This window comes from Macaca thibetana, chromosome 10 (assembly GCF_024542745.1).
Source record: "Macaca thibetana thibetana isolate TM-01 chromosome 10, ASM2454274v1, whole genome shotgun sequence".
Lineage (NCBI taxonomy): Eukaryota > Metazoa > Chordata > Mammalia > Primates > Cercopithecidae > Macaca > Macaca thibetana.
The window spans coordinates 35591105-35613233 of NC_065587.1; the positions used below are offsets into that span (position 1 = coordinate 35591105).

Sequence of the window (22129 nt, forward strand, 5' to 3'; positions counted from 1 at the left end):
CTAAAACACACAAGTCACATCAGTTAGAGCCCGGAAGCTGGGTGGTGAGCAGAGAGGGGGCAGGGGTAGCTCAGGACCCCTCTCTCTGGCTGTCCAGAGAGAAGAGAGGCAAGACTGCCCATGAGCTTGGACAGGGACTGGGGCTGGACAGTCAGGTGACCCTGAAGAAACCAGCCCACACTGGCTACCTGTGTGCAAAAGCCCTGATACTGCCCTGACCATCCCAAATAGCGGTTTGTGCAGCGTTTTACGGAGAACCACCCAGACGGCAGCTGGAGTCCTCTTTCCTCTCTCCTCTGACAGTGCGGAGGCCTCATGGGTCAGGCTTCTGCCCAGAGAGGTCAAGGCGTTTGGCAACATTCCTGCCAGGAGATGTCCTTGGAATTTGACAAAACGAGGAGGACAAAGGAGCTAAGAAACTTATCCAAGGCTGCATGACTAACATACGTCTGGGCGGAAATTTAAACCCACATCTGTTATTGACCTTATCTAGACTCTGCAGGACCAGGCTGGCCACTACAGAGTGCAGGGACCAGCAGGAGCACAGAGGACCCTCAGAACAGAGCTGACGTCTCAGTGAAACACCTTTGGACGAGCTGCCCCTTTGGGAGGGTGCAGAGGTCACAGAGCCAAACGCAGAACTCCCACTCCAGAGGGGGAGGCCCCGACGGTGGGCTCCAAAGGGAAGGAGCTTTTGCTCTGCTGCCCCCAGCTCAAAGGAGCAGGAAGTCAGACTTCCACCCATGTGGACAGGCAGCGGGGTCCTGAGGGGCTTCCAAACCCGTGCCCAACACCTGCCTCCTGGGCTTGCCGCCCCGTCCCACAGCCTCCATTCAGAATTCTCGCCGCATCTGGGTCCCCACACGAGTCCCTTAGAAGCAGTCGCAGTCTCGTCTCTATCCTACTGCACGTTCACATTGCACAGACACTCACAGCCCAGCCCGGCACTGCCTGGTGTTCTCAGCTTGGCCACCTGTGTCACCCGGGGCTGTGTCCCTTTGCATCCATGCACTGAAAATCTATTCCTGAAGGCAGGACACCTTGCCTCTGGGTCCCCCTGTGTCTGTCCCACAGGTCTGAGACCCTTGAAAACCTGGGCCTGGGGCTGTCACTTGGTGTCTCTGTTCCTCATACGTGTCCCATCCAATTCTGCGCTGATCTGTGTGGCCCAAGCACACCACACCCAGGCTAGTAACCACACCAGGCCCTTAACACCTGTCCCTAAGTCTCACCTTTAGCCTGTGTCTCTTTGTGCCCATGGCCCCACAAGGCTGGAGCATGACGGTGCTGACTTAAATCTGGGTCCCCAAAGAGCTGTCCCGCCATCTGGGTTGCCCTAAAGGGTGTCCCCTCAAAGCCTGGGGTCCATCTCACCCTGAAACCATGTCCCACCTGTGTCCCTTAGTATCTTTCCCCTGGGCTTGTCTCATAAGCCTGGGTGTTCCCAGAAAATATGTCCCTCATGTCTCCACTGACCTGCCTATCATGCCCCTTGAATTATGTCTTGCTCAGGTCTGTCTCTCCCATGAGCCAAGTGCGTCTTCCCAGGGTTGGCCTTGAGTCTGTGTCTCCTGCATTTTTGGTTCCTGGCTCCAGCACCTGAGTCATCTCCCATCCCAGTTCTCTCTCCGTATCTGCCCCTCCCTGGTCTCAGCTAACCCTTCCTGGGGGCACTCATTGGAAGAGTGCCAAGAACTCCCACTGCGCCCGTCCACCTGGAGAAGAGATGCAGGACTAGACGTGCGGAAAAAATAGGCTGAGGTCCGGGCAGGTCCCTAGTCTTAGGAGAAGAGAGGCCAAGTGCCCAGGTGCAGAAGGTTCTCTGCACCAGGCCAGGTAAGCCAAAGCTGACCTGTCCAAGGCCTGGCCTCCCTGGCATGGCTCGCTGAGGGAGCAGCCCCTGGCCAGCCCTGCTCCCCAGGCCCCTGTCCCAAGGAGGAATCTGAGATGGGCAGTCAGCAGAGCAGAGCCAGCCTGCTGTCCAGACCCTGACACCCCAGTAACAGTGAAGGCCGCAACCGTTCACTCAGGATTCGTCCTCAGACCTCAGCACTCCAGGCTCCCAGCTGCTCCCCAACCATGTCAGCCCAGTCCCAAGCCCCTCCAAGCAGCCCTCCTTGTCTGTCCTCACCTCAACATCAGCCACTCAGTGCAGTCAGGGGATGCCTCCCCTATACCCTGCACACTTTAGAGCCAAATCCAGAGCAGATGCAGAGCCAGCGGCAGGCTGCTTCCTCTGAGGAGAAGGGCACCCCTCACCTCTGCCTGCTGGGCTCCACCCCACGAGAGGATCAGGATGGCCCAGCATGGCCGTAGGAAACAGCGGGTTCTGTCATAGCACAATCCCTGCCACAAGTGTGAGTTGGGGTGGAAGCGACAGGACAGTCCCCACCCTCTCCGGATCCCAGATGCTGCTGTGACCAGTCACTGTGGGTGGGTCACTGTCCCTCCCACCTCCTCTCTCCCACCTGGTTCTTTCTCACACGTCTCCGCTCTATGATTGCTCTGTAAAGCAGTGTGGGAACCCATTTGCTCGGTATCTGACCACAGTCTGTGTCATGTATCTGTCCTTTTGTCTGCTTTTCTGCCATCTCCCAGTCTCCTGTCCTAGAAGGGCTCTCAGCCTGCATTTGCACACTGGGGCAGGGGTGAAAGGATGAGTCTGCAGGGCCAGGCCGCCCCTGACCCCTACCTTTACTGTAGTAGCTCTTCCGAACAGTGTCCAGGGCCTTTGCTGCCTTCCCTGGCTCTCCCAGGCCCAGCTGGCTCTGCTCGGCAGGCGGGCAGCCCGGCTCACAGACCGTGCGCACCTGTTCAGCCTTCAGGGCAATGGCCTGCTCCAGGAGGCCCAGGTTTCCCCGGGTCATCATGTCATGCATCTCCGACTCGTCAGTGACTGTTGACTTCTGGGAGTGGGTGTCCTCGTCCTTGTCATCATCCGAGCGGACCTCCACAATCACAGAGTACTCAGGCTTGGGACTGGGTGGTTCTGGGCCCTGGAGCTCAGGTGCCTTCTGGGCAGAGGTGTGAGAGGTGTCCTCCTGAAAGATCACATCAGGAGCTGCCTCTTCCTCCTCCTCCTCCTCCTCCTCCTCCTCGTCCTCTTCCTCCTCCTCTTCCTCGTCCTCTTCCTCTTCCTCTTCTTCATCCTCTTCCTCCTCCTCTTCCTCCTCCTCCTCCTCCTCCTCCTCATCCTCCTCTTCGTGACTCAGGATGCCTTTCTGCTTGCTGGACTCCTCACTGGCTGCATCCTCCAGGGACTGGGGACACAGGTCCTGGCAGCGTTCGGTGGTGACTTCTACGACCTCCTCGGCATCCTCTGGCTGGATGAAGAGGCCCTTTTCACCCTCCTCGCTGGCGGCTCCCTCTGTGGCCTCCTGAAGCAGGTGCACAACGCCAGGGCCTGGCTTGGCCGCCAGAGTCTCTTCAGCAATTTGACCCAAGTTCAGGAGCGAAGTGGCGATGATTCCCTGGTAACTGCTATAGCTGCCCTTGGAGGAGCCAGGGGGGTTGGATCCAAAATGGGACTTGATGGGGCTCCTTCCTGCACAAAATCAAAATCAACGTGGGGGCCAGAGAGCATGTGGGAAGACTCCAGGTCTCCAGTCCCCAACACACCCACCACCCCTCCACCTGACCTACCACTCATTCTTTACACGGGAGCCAAGCAGAAACACGAAACTCCCGAAGTGGGGATTTGGTATGGACTTTCTGTCAACCCTTCTGCCTGAATCCAGAAATCATGGTGAACATATTTCAGGAGGCAGGTCATGGGCCACTGATGTATTTTCTAAACTAAGAATTACTTGGATAGTTTTCCTTAATGTTCCTCTCTCATCACCTTTACTTTCCGAATCAGATCAACCTGCACTGTATACAATGGAGCTTAAGCAGCAAGTCAGATTTTAAAAAATAATAATTGTTTCATAATTGAAAAGCAGTAAATAAGAATGGGCGTGGTGGCTCACGCCTGTAATCCCAGCACCTGGGGAGGCCGAGGCAGGCGGATCACCTGAGGTCAGGAGTTCAAGACCAGCCTGGCCAAAATGGCGAAACCTTGTCTCTACTAAAAATACAAAAATGAGCTGGGCGTGGTGGTGCCACGCCTGTAGTCCCAGCTATTCCTTGAACCCGGGAGGAGGAGATTGCAGTAAATCAAGATTGTGCCCCTGCACTCCAGCCTGGGCAACAGAGTGAGACTCTCTTGAAACAGAAACAAAACAAAACTAAGATATGGTCGGTGCTCACCACCAGCAGGCCCCGTAGGGTTGTCAGCAAGGACACCTGGGCCAGCACGTCCCACAGTGGTAGGAACAGGCCCTGCCATCCACCCACTTCGGAGGGGAAAGTCCAAGCCCAGGATGATGCCTCAACTCCAGATGCCCTTCTTGATAAGAAAGCAGGAAAATCTGTGTCTCTTCTCCCTGCGATCTAGGACTGTGTTGATTCCTCGGGGCAGCGCACTCACTCCAGAGCCCCCCTAGGGAGCTGGGGTTGAGGACCCTCTCTGGCTTTGCTTCTAAAATCCATCTCAGACCCTTCCCCATTGCAGAAGCTTGGGGAGTGTTGGGTGGGTGGTGGGGATGGCAGGGGGAGCGGACCTTGGGCCTCGTCTGACCCCAGTTCTCTACAGATCTGCCAGGGCTCTCAGGGGTACAGACCCCTCCCTCTGGAACCCAGGGGCCAAAGCACCTGCTTCACCCACTTCCGCCAAGGGCTCGGTGCCCCAACATGGCAGTCCTGGTAGACCCCCCAAGGAAATGGGGGACTCATCTGCTTTCCTCCTTCCCGTCTTGGCTTCCCCGGGCACCCCATTTTCAGAGGCCCCACCTGGTCCTCAATCACCTGAACTCAACCTGAGGTGTTTCCTCCGCATCTGCCTGTGAGTGCCTCAGGGGAAAGCAGACCTCTCACCCATGCCCCCAGGCAGGTCTCCCAGAGGGCCAGTCTAAGACCCTCCCTTCCCCACATACAGACGGAGACACAGCCTTGTCTGTCTCTCATATACATGCAGACACCTGCCGAAACATGCTACAATTGCACACACACACACACACCAGCCGCGTGTCTGTGTCTGCCCTGCCTCCCTCCCACACACACAGTGTTCACACACAAACACACCACAGGCCCCATGAACGCCATGGGCAGACCTCTCTCCCAGGAAGCCCAGCACATGTTGGGACAAGACATGCCTTGTTCTCAGGAAGAGCTTTCTCTCGCTCAGAGTGAGCCCTCCCCGCTCACAGGCTGCAATTCTCCAGGGCCACACTAAGCACCCTTTATTCGGGGAAGAAAGAGCGACAAAGCACCTTCAGCTGGCTCGGGGCAATGAATCTCCTCCTGTCCTGCCGTCTCAGCCTCGGCCCCCTCCAGAGTTCCTTCCGATTCATCCGAGACAGAGGCGTCCTTCACCTCGGGGTCCTCACTGCCGTCGCTGTCCACACCATAGCCCTCGTCCAGAGCCAGCTTCAGGGGGTGCGACTTCCTCTTGGACACCAGGTGCTCAGCCTCAGCGCCCTCCAGCTTCCTCTTCTTGGCCAGGGGGCAGCTCTGCAAACTGGGAAGGAGGAGTAGGCAGTGGAGAGGGCCAGGCTAGGGCCACGAGAGGCCTCGGCCACCCCATGCGCCCCTCCCGAGGGTCCTCCCTCCCCCCCTCCCCCACAGACTCATCCAGTTCTTGCAGGGGACCCAGACAAGAAAACCACAGTGCAGCGCTGGGAAGTCAGATGGTCTGTCTTTCCCCACAGGGCGTGCCCATGGCCACACGGGCCTCCAGGCTAGAGTGGGAGGTCGCTGCCTCGCAGAAGGGTCAGCAGCCCGGCCTCAGGAGCCGTGGAAAAAGATGGAAAGTTCTCCATCTGCAAAAGGGCCTAGAACAGAGTTGGGCGGGCGGTGGGGGGCCTCCAAATCTGCTTCCCAGGAAGCTCTGTGAGATCCAAGGGTCCTCTTACCTTCGGTGCCTGGAGTACTTGCCCCGGACGTGTCCTGAGCCAGTGCATCCCGGGGTGGGGCAGCTGAGGGGAAAGAAAAAGGCGAGGTCACATCAGGCGATGGGTTCAGATCTCAGGGCCCATCGCAGACCTTCACCCTGGGGAGCAGACTCTCTCCAAACGATTCATCTCAGAACGGCTGCTTGCAGTTTGCTGAAAATTAATAACTCACCCCATTCAAATAAATGAATGGCTCGTTACAGTTTTACAAGTGTTCCATTAAAGACTGTTTATACGTAAGAGCAAGACTTCTAACACCAGAGTCTCCCAGACCGCTCCCTACGGCAGGCATTCCACCAGCTGCCACCCGGTTTCCAGGAGCTTGGACACAAGATACTCTGAGGTGCCCTGAACACAGTACCCCTCTCTAAAGAGGGCCCAAGTCCAAAGCACAGAAGTTGGCATTCGCTGTGTCCATCACTAATGCTATAAGACCTATGGCCATCGGCGGCAACAGTCTCTGCATTCCCTGCCAGCTGTGACCTTCGTGCCCCAGCAAACTGAGCCAGGTCTGACAGGCAGAAAGGAATCTGTGGCCCAAGCCAAAGGCAGTGGTGAAGATTCCACCAGTGCCTGTAGCTGGTGTGAGTCCCAGCTTCCACGCAGGGAAAAGAAGCCAGGAGGGCCAATGAACCAGGAGCTGACAGGGTCTGCCTTAGTGAAGGACTCGGGCTAAGAAGGGTAGTTTGGGGAGGGGGTGATACTGACCCTCCTGCATCTCTCATCCCAGGGTTGGCAAGCACAAGGCAGGACACCCAGGAGTTCCTCTTCCTTAACCATCATCTGTCTCCCGATATAACCAAACCAGCAGGAAGCTCTGGAAACTTCTGAGCATGAGTACTGACTATGCCAACCACCGTGGCAGCAGGACCACAGCTCCCACAGCAGCCTCGGGGCCAAAGGGGCCGGTGTGGAGTGTGAGGCCAGAGTTCACCACATATCAGGCTCTTGCGGGCTGTCGGATGCATCCACGGCTCAAGGACTACAAGGAGCAGCCATTGTAAGACCCAGATGCCTGCGCCAAGTTGCCTAAGGCAAGTGGGAGGGGCAGGCCTGCGCTCCTTGCAGGAAGACAGAGGCTTTCCTGGCCAAGATGGGAAGACATTGTTTTGTTTTGTTTTGTTTTTGTTATTTTTTATATATATATATATATATATATATATATATATATATATATATTTTATACTTTAAGTTCTAGGGTACATGTGCACAACGTGCAGGTTTGTTACATATGTATACATGTGCCATGTTGGTGTGCTGCACCCATCAACTCGTCAGCATCCATCAACTCATCCTTTACATCAGTTATAACTCCCAATGCCATCCCTCCCCCAACTCCCCATAATATGCCCCAGTGTATGATGTTCCCCTTCCCATGTCCAGGTGATCTCATTGTTCAGTTCCCACCTATGAGTGAGAACATGTGGTGTTTGGTTTTCTGTTCTTGCAATAGTTTGCTGAGAATGATGGTTTCCAGCTGCACCCATGTCCCTAGAAAGGACACGAACTCATCCTTTTTTATGGCTGCATAGTATTCCATGGTGTATATGTGCCACATTTTCTTAATCCAGTCTGTCACTGATGGACATTTGGGTTGATTCCAAGTCTTTGCTATTGTGAATAGTGCCACAATAAACATACGTGTGCATGTGTCTTTATAGCATGATTTATAATCCTTTGGGTATATACCCAGTAATGGGATGGCTGGGTCATATGGTATTTCTAGTTCTAGATCCTTGAGGAATCACCACACTGTTTTCCACAATGGTTGAACTAGTTTGCCATCCCACCAACAGTGTAAAAGTGTTCCTATTTCTCCACATCCTCTCCAGCACCTGTTGTTTCCTGACTTTTTAATGATTGCCATTCTAACTGGTGTGAGATGGTATCTCATTGTGGTTTTGATTTGCATTTCTCTGATGGCCAGTGATGATGAGCATTTTTTCATGTTTCTGTTGGCTGTATGCATGTCTTCTTTTGAGACATGTCTGTTCATATCCTTTGCCCACTTTTTGATGGGGTTGTTTGTTTTTTTCTTGTAAATTTGATTGAGTTCTTTATAGGTTCTGGATATTAGCCTTTTGTCAGATGAGTAGATTGCAAAAATTTTCTCCCATTCTGTAGGTTGCCTGTTCACTCTGATGGTAGTTTCTTTTGCTGTGCAGAAGCTCTTTAGTTTAATTAGATCCCATTTGTCAATTTTGGCTTTTGTTGCCGTTGCTTTTGGTGTTTTAAACATGAAGTCGGCCGGGCGCGGTGGCTCAGGCCTGTAATCCCAGCACTTTGGGAGGCCGAGACGGGTGGATCACGAGGTCAGGAGATCGAGACCATCCTGGCTAACACGGTGAAACCCCGTCTCTACTAAAAAATACAAAAAAAACTAGCCGGGCGAGGTGGCGGGCGCCTGTAGTCCCAGCTACTCGGGAGGCTGAGGCAGGAGAATGGCGTAAACCCGGGAGGCGGAGCTTGCAGTGAGCTGCGATCCGGCCACTGCACTCCAGCTCGGGCGACACAGCGAGACTCCGTCTCAAAAAAAAAAAAAAAAAAAACATGAAGTCCTTGCCCATGCCTATGTCCTGAATGGTATTATCTAGGTTTTCTTCTAGGGTTTTTATGGTATTAGGTCTAACATTTAAGTCTCTAATCCATCTTGAATTAATTTTTGCATAAGGAGTAAGGAAAGGATCCAGTTTCAGCTTTCTGCTTATGGCTAGCCAATTTTCCCAGCACTATTTATTAAATAGGGAATCCTTTCCCCATTTCTTGTTTTTGTCAGGTTTGTCAAAGATCAGATGGCTGTAGATGTGTGGTATTATTTCTGAGGGCTCTGTTCTGTTCCATTGGTCTATATCTCTGTTTTGGTACCAGTACCATGCTGTTTTGGTTACTGTAGCCTTGTAGTATAGTTTGAAGTCAGGTAGCGTGATGCCTCCAGTTTTGTTCTTTTGGCTTACGATTGTCTTGGCAATGCGGGCTCTTTTTTGGTTCCATATGAACTTTAAAGCAGTTTTTTCCAATTCTGTGAAGAAAGCACTTGGTAGTTTGATGGGGATGGCATTGAATCTATAAATTACCTTGGGCAGTATGGCCATTTTCACAATATTAATTCTTCCTATCCATAAGCATGGTATGTTCTTCCATTTGTTTGTGTCCTCTTTTATTTCACTGAGCAATGGTTTGTAGTTCTCCTTGAAGAGGTCCTTACATCCCTTGTAAGTTAGATTCCTAGGTATTTTATTCTCTTTGAAGCAATTGTGAATGGAAGTTCATTCATAATTTGGCTCTCTGTTTGTCTGTTACTGGTGTATAAGAATGCTTGTGATTTTTGCACATTGATTTTGTATCCTGAGACTTTGCTGAAGTTGCTCATCAGCTTAAGGAGATTTTGGGCTGAGATGATGGGGTTTTCTAAGTATATAATCATATCCTCTGCAAACAGGGACAATTTGACTTCTTCTTCTCCTACCTGAATACTGTTTATTTCTTTCTCTTGCCTGATTGCCCTGGCCAGAACTTCCAACACTATGTTGAATAGGAGTGGTGAGAGAGGGCATCCCTGTCTTGTGCCAGTTTTCAAAGGGAAAGCTCCCAGTTTTGGCCTATTCAGTATGATATTGGCTGTGGGTTTGTCATAAATAGCTCTCGTTATTTTGAGATACGTTCCATCAATACCGAATTTATTGAGAGTTTTTAGCATGAAGGGCTGTTGAATTTGTCAAAGGCCTTTTCTGCATCTATTGAGATAATCATGTGGTTTTTGTCTTTCGTTCTGTTTACATGCTGGATTACGTTTATTGATTTGTGTATATTGAACCAGCCTTGCATCCCAGAGATGAAGCCCACTTGATCATGGTGGATAAGCTTTTTGATGTGCTGCTGGATTCGGTTTGCCAGTATTTTATTGAGGATTTTTGCATCGGAAGACCTTGTTTTTAACAGGATTGACATTGTGAGTCTGAGCTCTTTCCAAAACGCAAGCATATCTTCCAGAGCCTGTGAAGGGAGGAAGGAAAGGGCTGACACCCCCACACCTGGGACCCAGAGAAAAGAACACCATCCCCAGCCTCTATATAGACACCTCTGATCGTTTCTAATTCGACTGACCACAGGCCTGACTGCAGACAACTGTGGGGCCCAATGGCCTTGTAGGCCACCCTCCCCGACCACCTCAGGGAGAACTGTCAGTAGAATCCAGACCTCACCCTATCACCCAACTCAACAGCAGCCATGGGGTGGGGGAGTGCTCATGGGACGTTCTCTGCAGCCTTCCAGGGTGGTGCTTTCAGTGTGTTAAAAAGAAGACAGAAAGGGAGGGAAGGAAGGAGGGAGGAGGGAAGAAGGAACCCAGGCGGGAAAGGAGGGGAAGAGGGAGGAAGAGGGAGAGAGGGAGGGCACGCCACACTTACTGCGGGTTCCCTTTCCAAACTGAGGGAGTTGCTGCTGCTGCCACCCACCTCTCCCTGCCTCTAGTCTCTTCTAAAATCCAGGCCCACACTTGCTTTCACTCTTCGGAGAACTAGCTTCGAGACTTTTCACAAAAAGTTCCTTGTGACTGGGGACTCGAAGCTAAGGTCCCAGTCAGTCGATGAAATCACTGAGTTAATCAGGTAATTAGGTGACAGCCGCTGTGGGGACCGAACTGCCCCAAACACATCACCCTCAGCTCCGAAGAGTCCCAGTCCCCAGAAAGGTGGGCTGTGAGCCAAGTGCGTGGAGCCGACAAGGCCACTCCGGGGCAGGAAGCTGGAAACCCCTTAGATGCCTGTTCCCCACCCCACAGCCGAGGGGACAAGAGACCCAGCCAGGGCCTCCAAGGGTGCCATGCCAGCAGATGCCAGCCCTGCAGTTCACCTGCAAGCACACCCAGCTCTTACTTACTGATGCCCTCTGGGTGCTCAGGGCCAGAGCTGTAGGGAGAGGAAGACGGCCAGGGCGCCAGGACTCCTGAGCCTCTTTTCTCTGGGAGGAGGGGATTCCCCAGCCTTGACTCCTCAGCTCTGACTAGGGCTGGTGTCAGAGATGCGAGGAAAGGACGCACGTGAGGCTGGGAAGAGGGTGTGGCTCACAGTCACCCCTCGGCTGGCATCCTGCATGAGAGCTCTGAGGGACCGAAACTTGAAAAGTAGGCCTCAAAGAAGACAAGTCGGGAGAGGAGCCGAATCCCAGCCTGGAGCCCCGTGCTTCAGCTACAGCCTTTGAAGACGCTGCCTTCCCTGCCTTCCCTCCCTCTCCTGGGGCAGGTAGAAGACCCCCCGCTCCCTCCTGTCATCTGGGTGGGAGTTGGCCAGTGGCTCAAGGAGGAGGGCTCCAGAAGAGGACGGGTGAGCTACAGATGTGCTCTCTCTCTGAACGTGGAGATGGTCCTGAACTCGGGGTTGTTGGCGACTTGCTGTCTCAAAGATGCTAACCCCAACCCTAACCTTCCCTAGTCTTCGCCTCCAGCAGAGCCAGTCTGAGGCCATGTGACAACAGATGGACCCAGGCAAAAATACAAGCTGAAATGTCATCTGTTCTTCCACTGGGGTGAGAGCAAAAGTCATCAACCTGCTTCTTCGCTCAGGCACTCAGAGTGTTAAATCAGGGCACACGGAAACTCCCAGTGGGCTCCAAGGTCGGAAACAGCAGCTCAGGGCCCAACTTGAGCCAAGTCCAACCTCTCCTCAGTTCACCTGGTAAACAACCAATGGAGTGTCTTCCCGGGAGCTCTGCCTGAGCTCATGGGGAGACGAGCTGGGGTTAGGGGCACTGCAGGCTGTGAAGTTCTGAGTCAATGGGGTGCTAAGTCCCTCATCCACAGAGAAAGTCCTGCACGCAGGGGTTCCCCACAGGTGACTGTGTCCGTGAGTTCATCCAGTGCCATGGTCTGCACACAGGACGTGGTGCTCCTCTCACAGCCCACAGCGGTGCGTGTTCTCTGTGGGTCATGCTTCCCGTTCTGGCACCCACAGTGTGGGCCCCACCAGAACAGAGGTCTCGTCTGCTCGTCCAGTCAGAGCCCAGGGTGTGCTGGCAAACAGGTCTTTGGGAGGGGGAGACATCATCAGCCCATTTCTGTGGTGTAAACGCTCCCACTATGGCTGGGGCACAGTCAGCCAGCACGAGCCACAGGCATGCCCGCGTGGAGCGTGTGGCCAACAGATGTTTGAGAACCCAGGAATGCATGGTACCTTCTGTGCAGAGTGTATTTGATTCCTTGGAACATAATCTCTGTTCGATTTTACTCTAAGCATCACTTGTCAGCAATGAAGAATTGGTGAAGAAATTGCTGTTGGAACACGAGACGTCAACATGTTTTCCCCGAGTCTCTCCATTAAAAAGATCAAGGGTCTTACTCTTACCAAGCATGTAGGTCAGACCTCAAGGCTAGTGACGAGGGTGTCAAATCCAAATGCTCACAGAACCCCTCACTTAGGCTGGACAGGTCCTCTCAGAACGTTTCAAAACAAACAAATCTATTCGAGAGTCATTTTTTCTTCCGCTGTTTCAAATCTACAAGAGAGCACCCAGCCATTTGTATTTGCCTTTTCAACTTCCTCCACACTCCATCTGTTACCAAAAAGCCTGGAGTTTCCTCTACTCCTGTGTCCTCGCCTGGGACCGTCCTCCATCTTTGTCTCCGCCGTGTCCCCGGGTGACGGCCACGTGGCACCTCCTCTTCCCTTTCCTCGGGGCCCCTCTGAGCATCTCGCCATTGCACTCACTGCTTCCTCAGCAGGCTGGCCAAGCAGACAGTGTGCTTCGGGGGACTGTGTTCTGGGGAGCACCCAGTGGGTTGCTGAGGACACCTGACCGGAAGTGCTGGCACACGATCTGGTTTGGCTGAGGTTCCACCCCACCCCTCCCACCTGTTACCCAGGGCGGGGCTTCCAGCAGGTAGCACATGTGATTCAGCGCCTTAGAGGAGGGTTAACCCCTGAGTCTCAGTTTCCGCACTTCACAAACAGGATAATAACATCACAAGGCAGTGCTTCCATGACCTTCCCAGAGATCAAGACTGTGATGTGTGACTGGCGCAGAGCCTGGGGCTTGCAGCACCCCAACTCCCTCCCGTAGCCCTGCCCCGTTCATCTCCAAGTTATGGGGCCTCAAGCAGAGGAGGGACACTGTCTTCCCGTCCCACCTCTGCAAAAGGTTTACAAAGTGAACTCTGCAGTCCTCTCGTTTTCCTGATTGGCATCCACTCTTCAATGGTTTGCTGGACAATAAGATGCTCCCTGCCCTGGGAATCTGTATCCCTAAGAAGCAGGAAGAAAACGGTCACAGAGCTCAGCCAGCCAGGTCATCAGCACACAGAACTGCTGTTTGCATCCCGAGCCAATGGAAGACTCGGGACGTAGAAGACCCCCTTCTCTCATCTCATTCCCAAGCTGGGCCTCCAACCATCTGACACAGAAGCTCTTGTGAGAGTCCGCTAAGAGAGCGGCTCATTTTTGGTTTGGGGGACCCAGTGACAGTCCAGGTCCTCTCGGTGACCAGGTGTGAGCACATCCGTGTCCTCGCCATGATGCTGGGACACCACATGATGGGGGCAGGACAGAGGTGAGAACGGACAGAGATGGGGCCAAGACAGCTGGACACGTGGCCAGGAGAAAGGCAGTCTCCTTAGGGAAAGCAGGGGCTCACCGGGGTGTTTGGTCAATCCAGGAAGACCCCGTTTGGGACATTTAGGGTCTCTCCAGGGTCACAGGCACAGAGACGATGTTTGGTGCTAACAGGAAGACGTCCTTACCTGAGGTCTGCAGCTGTGGTCTCGGGGGGTCCTGGGAAAAAGAGAGAAACAGGGAAAACATGTGAGAATTGTGATTTTAAAGACTCATTGCCCTAACAGCATAAACTAAGTTAAACAGCCGAGAGGTTTGCCAAGGACAAGTGGAGGCAATCTCAGTGAGACCTGAGCAGTTTTCCCAGGGCCCTCACCCTTTCCTGACCTCCCAGAGAGTCCTCCAAGGTCAACAGAGTGAGCTGCTCCCTCCAGCCCGGTGCTCGCCCCAGAAGCTCCCCTGAGCAGTTCTGCAGAGCGGGACGGATGCTCCACCTCACACAGGCTCTCTGGGACCTCAGGGCCAGGGATGGTACTCTTTCTCTAATTGCAGATAGAAGTCAGTTTTTGGCAAGAAACACAAACCACCAGATCAAGCTGGACAGAGAAGAGAACAACTGGACCAAGTGGCTGGTCCTTCAGTGGTGGCTGCAAAGGTGCACGGGGCTCTGACCAAGGCAGGAACACCTGAGATGCTTGGGCACAAGAGGAAGCTCCCGCACGGATCAGGGAGGTAAGTCTGGCCAGGGGCTGGGGCTCAGATCCTAGCAGAGTGAGCAAGGCCTTGGCCCCCTCTCCTCCCACTGCACTTCCAGTTCAACCCAACAACCTCCTATTCCCCATCAGCACCAAGACTGATCTCCTGGGAAGGAAGGGGCTGCTGGTGGAAGGCTGGTGGCCTCTCATTTCCAAACAATGGTCTCATAACTGAGCCTTGCTACTCCCACGCCATGGAGCTGAGTCTGCCTCTACATTTCTGCCCTCAAGGCAGGTTCATCCGGGCCAAAGGCCCCTCAGCAGCCCTCTGAGATGCCAGCTTCAAAGCGCAGCAGCCCTGAGGATGAACGAGGCTGAAGAGGCCTGAGGTCCCCAGGCGTCTCTGCACACGTGTGGTTACGGGTTTGTGCTCCCGAGGAAGACCGCGGAGGAAAGTGGCATTTACCGCCCTGGAGGAGGTAAGGGCAGCACTCACCTCGCAGGGCCTTGGATCGCGTGCGAGCTCGCTTGTCTTCATTTTCTAAGCTCATCTGCAAGCAAAAAGCCATGAGGTTAACCAGAAAAGCCAGCCAGTGCCTCTGGAGTATAGAACCATCAGGAATGGTCTGTCCATTTTCTGGCTCAAGCTGTGACAGCAAAGGTGATAACAACAAGGATGGGCTCACAAGACAGGAAAGGCCTGGGGCCAGGAGCAGCAGGTGGGAGGGTGTGGAGAAAGGACCTTCTACGAGACTTGGAAGTGTCCCATCAGTATGTCGCCGCCCTTGGCAAGGAGGGTACAGTGCACCGTGCCCTCCCACTGCCCCCGGATTTGCACCTGCCACCAAGTGCTGAGACGTGGGCCCTGCTCCACTGAAAGCCTGATGAGTGTCCGTGTTTTATCCACGAGGGTCTCCTGGCCCGACACAGAGCAGCACCCACTGCTCACCTGGCCAGGCAGGTGCCAAGGCAGCAGGGCAGGTCGCTCACCACAGACACGGCCACCAGCGGCAGTGCCGGGTCATCCAATGGCTTCTGACCCCAACGTGTCCCTAGAGCACAGCTTCCCATGGGCCTTTTCTTCCCACTACAGCAGAGGCTTTAATGCCCCTCATGCACCAGGGTCATTCCGTGAGAAACAGGCAACCTGGAGCGGCCCCAGCCCATGTGTTCTCTGGGCCTCAAGGGCCTGGCTGCCTTGCCTGAGCCCATCGGTGTCCCTCCCCACCTGTGATCCCTGAATCTGACCAGCCTCCATGGGGACGCTGCCCACAGCATTGTCCTGCGAGGGAGTCATGGGGGAGCCCCCAGGAGGGTGACAATCACAGAAAGGACATGCCGGGGGAGCGAGGGGGGCGAGGGTCACACACAGAATCCTCGTCCTGTGTCACCCATGACAAATCTGGGCAGGCAGGTAAGTCCCACCCACTCCATGCTATGCAAAACGTCCTTCCCAGGGAGCCGCGCCAGGCCAGGGAGGGCACCTCTAGCTGGACAGGGGATGCTCCATCCCAGGAGGCCCAAGAGGAGAGTGCTGGGCTCCACCACCATCACCTGTGGTCAGGAAGGGGAGGCAGCAAATCCACACCTCCTGTCCCAGGTCACAGATACCAGAGCTGCCAGGGCTCTATGCGTGAGGCAGTCAAAGGGAAAGCAGGGGAGTGGAAAGAAATAGCAGAAGAAAGGAAGGGAGGCAGCAGGAGGGGGGCTCAGAAGCCCCCACGTCTTAAATGGGGCTTTAGTTCCTGAAAGCCAGCAAGAGACCAATGTCTACAGAACCACCTGGGAAGGAAGAAAAAGGAATTCCCCCAATTAGTAAGACGAAATTTGCAAATTGAACCTCCCCCATGCAGCAGCACTAACATACAATGACGTATGTGATTTGTTAAGGAAGAAAAATCAAAACCTGGGTAATTTATGCAACCTGTGGACTCCGGGCTGTGGAGCACAGTGCTGGGGGCCGTGTGTTTATTACCGCCTTCCAATAGAACAGAAGACAGTTACTACAATTTCTATTTTTAAAGCAGAGGTTCCCCATGGACCAATGGCTCACGTTGAAAGTGAAGAGAGGAGCAGGTGTCACAGGGACTTCATTACATTTATGAGCCTTCAAATGTCGTCTGCGCGGAGCCCGTGCGCAATGCCTCCGATGCAGGACGCACAATGGAGCTGATGTGTCTGATTGCGCGGTGCCTGCGCTCAGCTGAAATGCAATCTACGGCCTTTTTTTTTTTTGCCAGTTTTCCCAAGGATATTGGCAAGCATTCTGCTGGGTTAAAGCGTGCCTTGGCAATTTGGATTTCCTGCAGATAAATTATTCAAAGAGCAGAGAATAGAGAGACTGCAGGGATGTGTAATGGGTGCTGCTTGAAAACTGTGAGCTCCCATTGATGAAGCTGACAGCTCTGCCTCTCCTTCTGCCAAGCACCATCTGCAGTTTATCTGCCTCGACTGGCCAATAAGCGAGAAGTTCTCTTAGGTGCATGTAGCTTTGATTTTTAAAGGGAAAAAAATTGACCTACCAAAGAAAAAAAAATACAGGCTCTTTAATATGAGAATGAATCCGTAAGAGCTGGGTGACTTGGGACACTGATTTCTGAGCTGTTTGAAATCAGCAGTGCCGGCTGACACGAAAGCATCTGGGCTAGGCCATGACAAAACCAGCACTGCCTGATTTACTATTTTTCTTTTCGAAAGAACTCAAAGCACTTCAGAGGTGGATTCTCTGCTCTCCTCCTGCAGCAAGATCAGCACCCTGATGTGGTAGATGGAGAGCGGGTGCTGGGGGTGGCCCTGTGCCCAGCACCACCCACGCTCACTTTGGCGATCACTGGGCGGCAGCCCCCCAGACCTTCTGCCCCCACCACACAATGACAGCTGGGCCCCAAAGGGCAGTTCAATGATGCAAAGAAAATTAAACACTTCTCAATTTTTCATTGATTTTTAAAACACACTTCACTTGTTCCAAACACAAACCAACCAGGTCCCTTTTTTTGTGCAACCCACAAATAACCCAGTGCCCTCTCCCCTTGAGGGTGAAAAGTTCCCTTTGCTGAGACAGAATGACCCCATTACCCACTCTCACTGCTGGGCCGGCAATCTCCCTCAGGAACGCCTGCTCTGTTTCTCCAATGCCAACTTCATTCTGCCACTGCGAGCTTGTCTTAGGCTGTAATTAATATTTCAATAGTTCTACCTTCAGTAGGAAAACCATGAAAACTATGGGGAGGAGAATAATTCATAAATGCAAATACGTTGTATACTGCCAAATTAACCCGAGAGAACTGTCTCCTTGTCCATCCATTTAACTTGCTTTCTTAGTACCATATAAAAGCCGTCTCCTCAAAAGTGTGTTTTTGCTTTGTTCTGTTTTATATTTCTTTTTAGTTAAGTCAGGATTAACCATGTAAGCTCTTTTGAAAATAGACATAGTTCTGGCCAGGCACAGTAGCTCACACCTGTAATCCCAGCACTTTGGGAGGCCGAGGCAGGCGGATCACTTGAGGTCAGGAGTTCATGACCAGCCTGGACAACAGGGTGAAACCCTGTGTCTACTAAAAACACAAAAATTAATTGGGTGTGGTGGCGCATGCCTGTAGTCCCACCTACTCAGGAGGCTGAGGCAGAAGGATCACTTGAACCTGGGAGGCGGAGGTTGCGGTGAGCCAAGATTGCACCACTGCACTCCAGCCTGGGCGACAGAGTGAGGCTCCGTCTCAAAAAAAGAAAAAAAAAGTATATATATATACACACACACACATAGTTCTCACCGTGACGTGCGACGAAGACCAGCCCCTTTTCCAGACTCATCTGCATGCTGGCCTTGCTAAAACAGAGTGCCCTGAGTTGGGTGTTTACAAACTCAGGAACCAAAACAAGCAAATGCAGTTAGCAGTCTTGAAACCTGCAGAGGAATCTGGACTCTTAGGCTGCAGCTGTGACAAATACACTCAGAGCCCAGAAACAGGGCTGGGCGTGGTGGCTCACGCCTGTAATCCCAGCACGTCGGGAGGTCGAGGCAGGCATGGTGAAACCTGACTGTACTAAAAATACAAAAATTAGCCAGGTATGGTGGCAGCCACCTGTAATCCCAGCTACCTGGGAGGCTGAGGCAGGAGAATTGCCTGAACCCACGAGGCAAAGGTTGAGGTAAGCCGAGATTGCACCACTGCACTCCAGCCTGGGTGACAGAGCAAGACTCCGTCTCAAAAAAAATAAAAAATGAAAAGAACCCAGAAACAGAGCCAGTAACAAACCACTCATGTCTAACCTCTAAGGGGAAGTGGTAGACTCAGCTTCCAAAGATGTCAGGGTTGGATATTTTCCATGAAGCCCAACAGGCTTTGTGCCAACTTCCACATTTGCCCCCAGAGGCTGTGCCTCCCGCTCCATTCTGGGCCCCAGCTCAGGGACACCCATTTCTCCTCGCTCACTCATTCACTCTCTCTCTGTCTCTCTCTGCCTCTTTCATTCCTTTTCCATGCTTCTCCCCAGGCCAGGCCCTGAGAGCTGAACAGCTCCCTCCCTCAACCCCCACAACATCCCTTCTGCACCAATGGCCCAGGGCCGGTCAAAGGACAGAATCCTGGCTGAAGCCTGGCCCCAGCAGGAGGGTGTCCTGGCCCTGAGGGGCACCAGCCTGGCATCCCAAGGTCTGTACATCACTCCAGGGTGGCAGGGAGTGCTCGGGGAGAGCTCAAGAAACAGGGAGCTCTGCTAAGGCTTGAGAGCCAGGTAGGGATGGGGAGGGTGGATGGATCAGTGACCTGCGGACATTTGGGTAGGGGGGCACTCCAGAGGTAGAGCCGGGAGCTTTCTTGGGTGGCCAACACCCTGCCTCTTCCCACCTCCTCTCAGTCTCCACCCTGTGCCTGTTTGTTTCCCTCACAGTCCTCATCTCAATCTGAAATGAGCTCGTTCATTCATGGTTGTAAGGTCATTGTCTCTCCTCCAGAGAGCTGCTTAGTGCATGTCATTTAAGGATGGGTGGATGGACAGGTGGATGAATGAATAAATGGGGACAGTCAGAAACATCTCTGAACTCCTGGGGCTGGGGTGTGTGGAGAGCCGTGGTCAGAGGGCTGCACACAGGCCATATGTGGGAACCCTGAGCTGGGGGGTTCCGGGCGTTCTGACACCACAGGGGCCATTCACCCAGCCCTGGACCAGAGCAGGAGACACGACAGTGTTTCATTTTCTTTAAAATGTGTTCTGACAGCCAGAAAATCTGGAGAATTAGGATGGACTGACAACTATTCTTTAAAAATCCACAAAATTACAAAGGTTATAGTGTCTCAGTGGGACGGTTGGGCCTCTTGCATAATGGTTTTCCTCCCGGAGACCCATCTGCTGAGTCCCAGGGGACCATAGGCAGCCCTTTCCCGGGAGGAAGGGGCCAATGAAGACTTCAGGGCGAGGAGGTGGCCAGAAACTGACTATCACCCACCCTGCCTGGCTCCAACAGTGCCTCACACACATTCAGTCACTTCTCTGCAGTGAGGGGAGGGGAGAAAGACAGAGCCATGGTCTGGCCTGTTTTCTTCTCTCACTTAGGTACTGAGGGCAGCATCAACTTCCCTGTCACTGCTGTGAAGCCATTAGGGCAGAGAGCATCGTGGAAGACCACGTTCCCACTCAACATTTGCTAAGAGCAATGTTGAGAGCAATGCTGCTAAGAGCAGCATTCAAGCATTTGTCTTGCTCCCCTCCCGAGTATCCCAGGAGGATCACCTGCTGCATCCACGGCCCTTCCCTTCCCTTTCTTTGGAGCATGGACCTGCCCGCCAGCTCAGCCCACAGAACAGGTATAGAAAGTCGGTGAGCTGGGCACACATCCTGCTTTCCACTCTCTAGATCTCTGAGGCTAAACCATATGCCCTCACCCCTGCACCCCACTGGCAGCCATCACAGTACCCCTGGTTCCTTGCAGAGATAGTTCTGTCCCCACATTGGGTGATTCCTGTTGCATGTCTGAAATTCTGAAATTCTCCTGACAAATTCAGCAGAATAGACCAGCCTCCTCCTTGGAATACAGAAAGGACACCTCCATGGGGCATTATTTAACACATGTCTGAGAAGGGGTTCTCTTGACAGCTCTAAGCATGGGATACTGGCTCACTTCACTCCCAAATCAAAAATTAGAGCTACATAATGGATACCCTGATGAAGCAGCCATATCTGCATCCGTCTGTTAAAAACTCCAGCATAAATGGAATTTATACCCACCCAGGGTAGAATCCAACAACATCAAGTGAGGCAAGCCAGAAGGGCCATACCCAGTGGCAGTTCCTTCCCTTGCAGGAGCCTCTATCCAGTAGTCCTTGCCAGAGGCACCCCCTGCCCTGGGTGGCAGGAAGAAGGGTTGGCTGAATGGCTATGCAACTGATCTTTTCCTTGATTCCATATCTCTACAGTCGTCCACTGAATAATTTGCAAGAAGGGGGTTGAGGAGCTACCATCAGTGCCTGCACACCCCACTGACACGCCACCACCTGACTTTTCTGGCAGCCCCTTCCAACCGGTCCTGAGCTGTCCACATGCCTGGTGCTGAACTCAGAGGCATGCCGCAGGCTGTCACAGTCCCCTGCACAGGGTTTGTGTGTTCACTGCCCTCCCATGCTGGCTCCTCACCTCACCCGTCTCCTGTCCTAAGCCAGTCTCTGGAAGGCTGACCCTGATGCTGCTATGGCTGTGTGACATTCTCGCACTGTGACCACGGCTCATCCCCTGTACTGCCACGCTCTTCAGCCTCCTTAGTCAGGAGATTCCACCTGCACCTGCCCCACTGTCCTCTATCTAGGCAGTCGACCCTTTCTCATCCTCTCACCTTCTCTGGCACACTTTACATCTTAGCTTCTCTATTCAGAGCAGTAACTCAGGCCCTATCTGCAAGAAATGAAGGGAAATAAGGAAATGACCCTCAGACAGAGAGATGAAAGAGCTGGTGATGCCACAAGAATCTGGGCACGGGCCCCTGGCTTTGTTCACAGAAGCAGCACTTTGAACAGCCGTGGGTTGTCCATGTAGGTGCCAAACTCTCTGAGTTTGTCATGCCTGGGCCAGGGGGAGACAAAAATCTTCTTACCCACCCCTGGCATGGCCCCAGACATTTGCAGATAACACTGCATGCAGAGCCCCTGGCCTCAAATCAAGTAACTCTCATGCTCACATGATCTCAGGCCAGTACAGCTCTATGTGAATCCTCAGGGTTTGGGGTGGGGCAAGGGGAATGAGGCCAAAAACTGAATGACCAAGATAAATAATATTTTAATTCAATATTTAGAAACATCAACATGATGCAAAAAACCATGATAAACAAGATATCAAAACTTTAAATCAAGACAGGATCAATATTACTGACTCCTCCTTGTGCCTCAGGCTCCAGTGTGGATCAGCAGAGCACTGATAATCCTGTGGGAGCCAAAACACAGCAGAGGCGCTTAACGAGGCATCTATAACAGACCCATTAAAATGTACATTCTCGTCACCAGATTCAAAAGAAAAAGGTTGGGCTTTGAGAGTAAAATACAAGCACCCCCAAATGAAGTTCCCACCGCAACTGCATAGCCCTCCTTGCCTACACCCTGCGCCATCACCGTCCTTGAGCTGTGCCCTGAGTCACAGCTGGATCCTTGCTGGAAACATCTACATGCGAAAAAAAGAGAGGTCAGAAACTGGTATCCGGGAAGGCTTCACCCTAAGCCTGTTGTCAGCCTCCACGTCCAGCTGTGAGGGTCACCTGACCCTGGGACCTGGCTTCACCCAGAGAGTATTGGTGCGAAGTTCTAGAATTAGAGGGTTGGTGGTGGAGAACAGTGGCTGTAAGCACATGTGATATCACAGTTTGGGAGTGTCCCCGAGGGGAGATCTTATATCCTGGGAAGGTACAAGAAGGGCATGCACC

At 53.0% G+C, this 22129-nt stretch overlaps 1 protein-coding gene across 3 annotated transcripts in view; it reads right to left on the minus strand.

Moving 5' to 3' along the window:
- MYT1 (myelin transcription factor 1) overlaps nucleotides 1–22129 on the minus strand; it is a 79725-nt gene that overhangs the window by 35829 nt on the left and 21767 nt on the right. For all 3 annotated transcript variants that reach the window (XM_050746044.1, XM_050746043.1, XM_050746042.1), the window contains exons 3-7: nucleotides 14723–14777; nucleotides 13720–13750; nucleotides 5952–6014; nucleotides 5310–5557; nucleotides 2693–3544 (exon numbers count right to left, since the gene is read on the minus strand). In XM_050746044.1, the coding sequence (XP_050602001.1) occupies nucleotides 2693–3544; nucleotides 5310–5557; nucleotides 5952–6014; nucleotides 13720–13750; nucleotides 14723–14777 (1249 nt within the window). The remainder of the gene's footprint in view (nucleotides 1–2692; nucleotides 3545–5309; nucleotides 5558–5951; nucleotides 6015–13719; nucleotides 13751–14722; nucleotides 14778–22129) is intronic.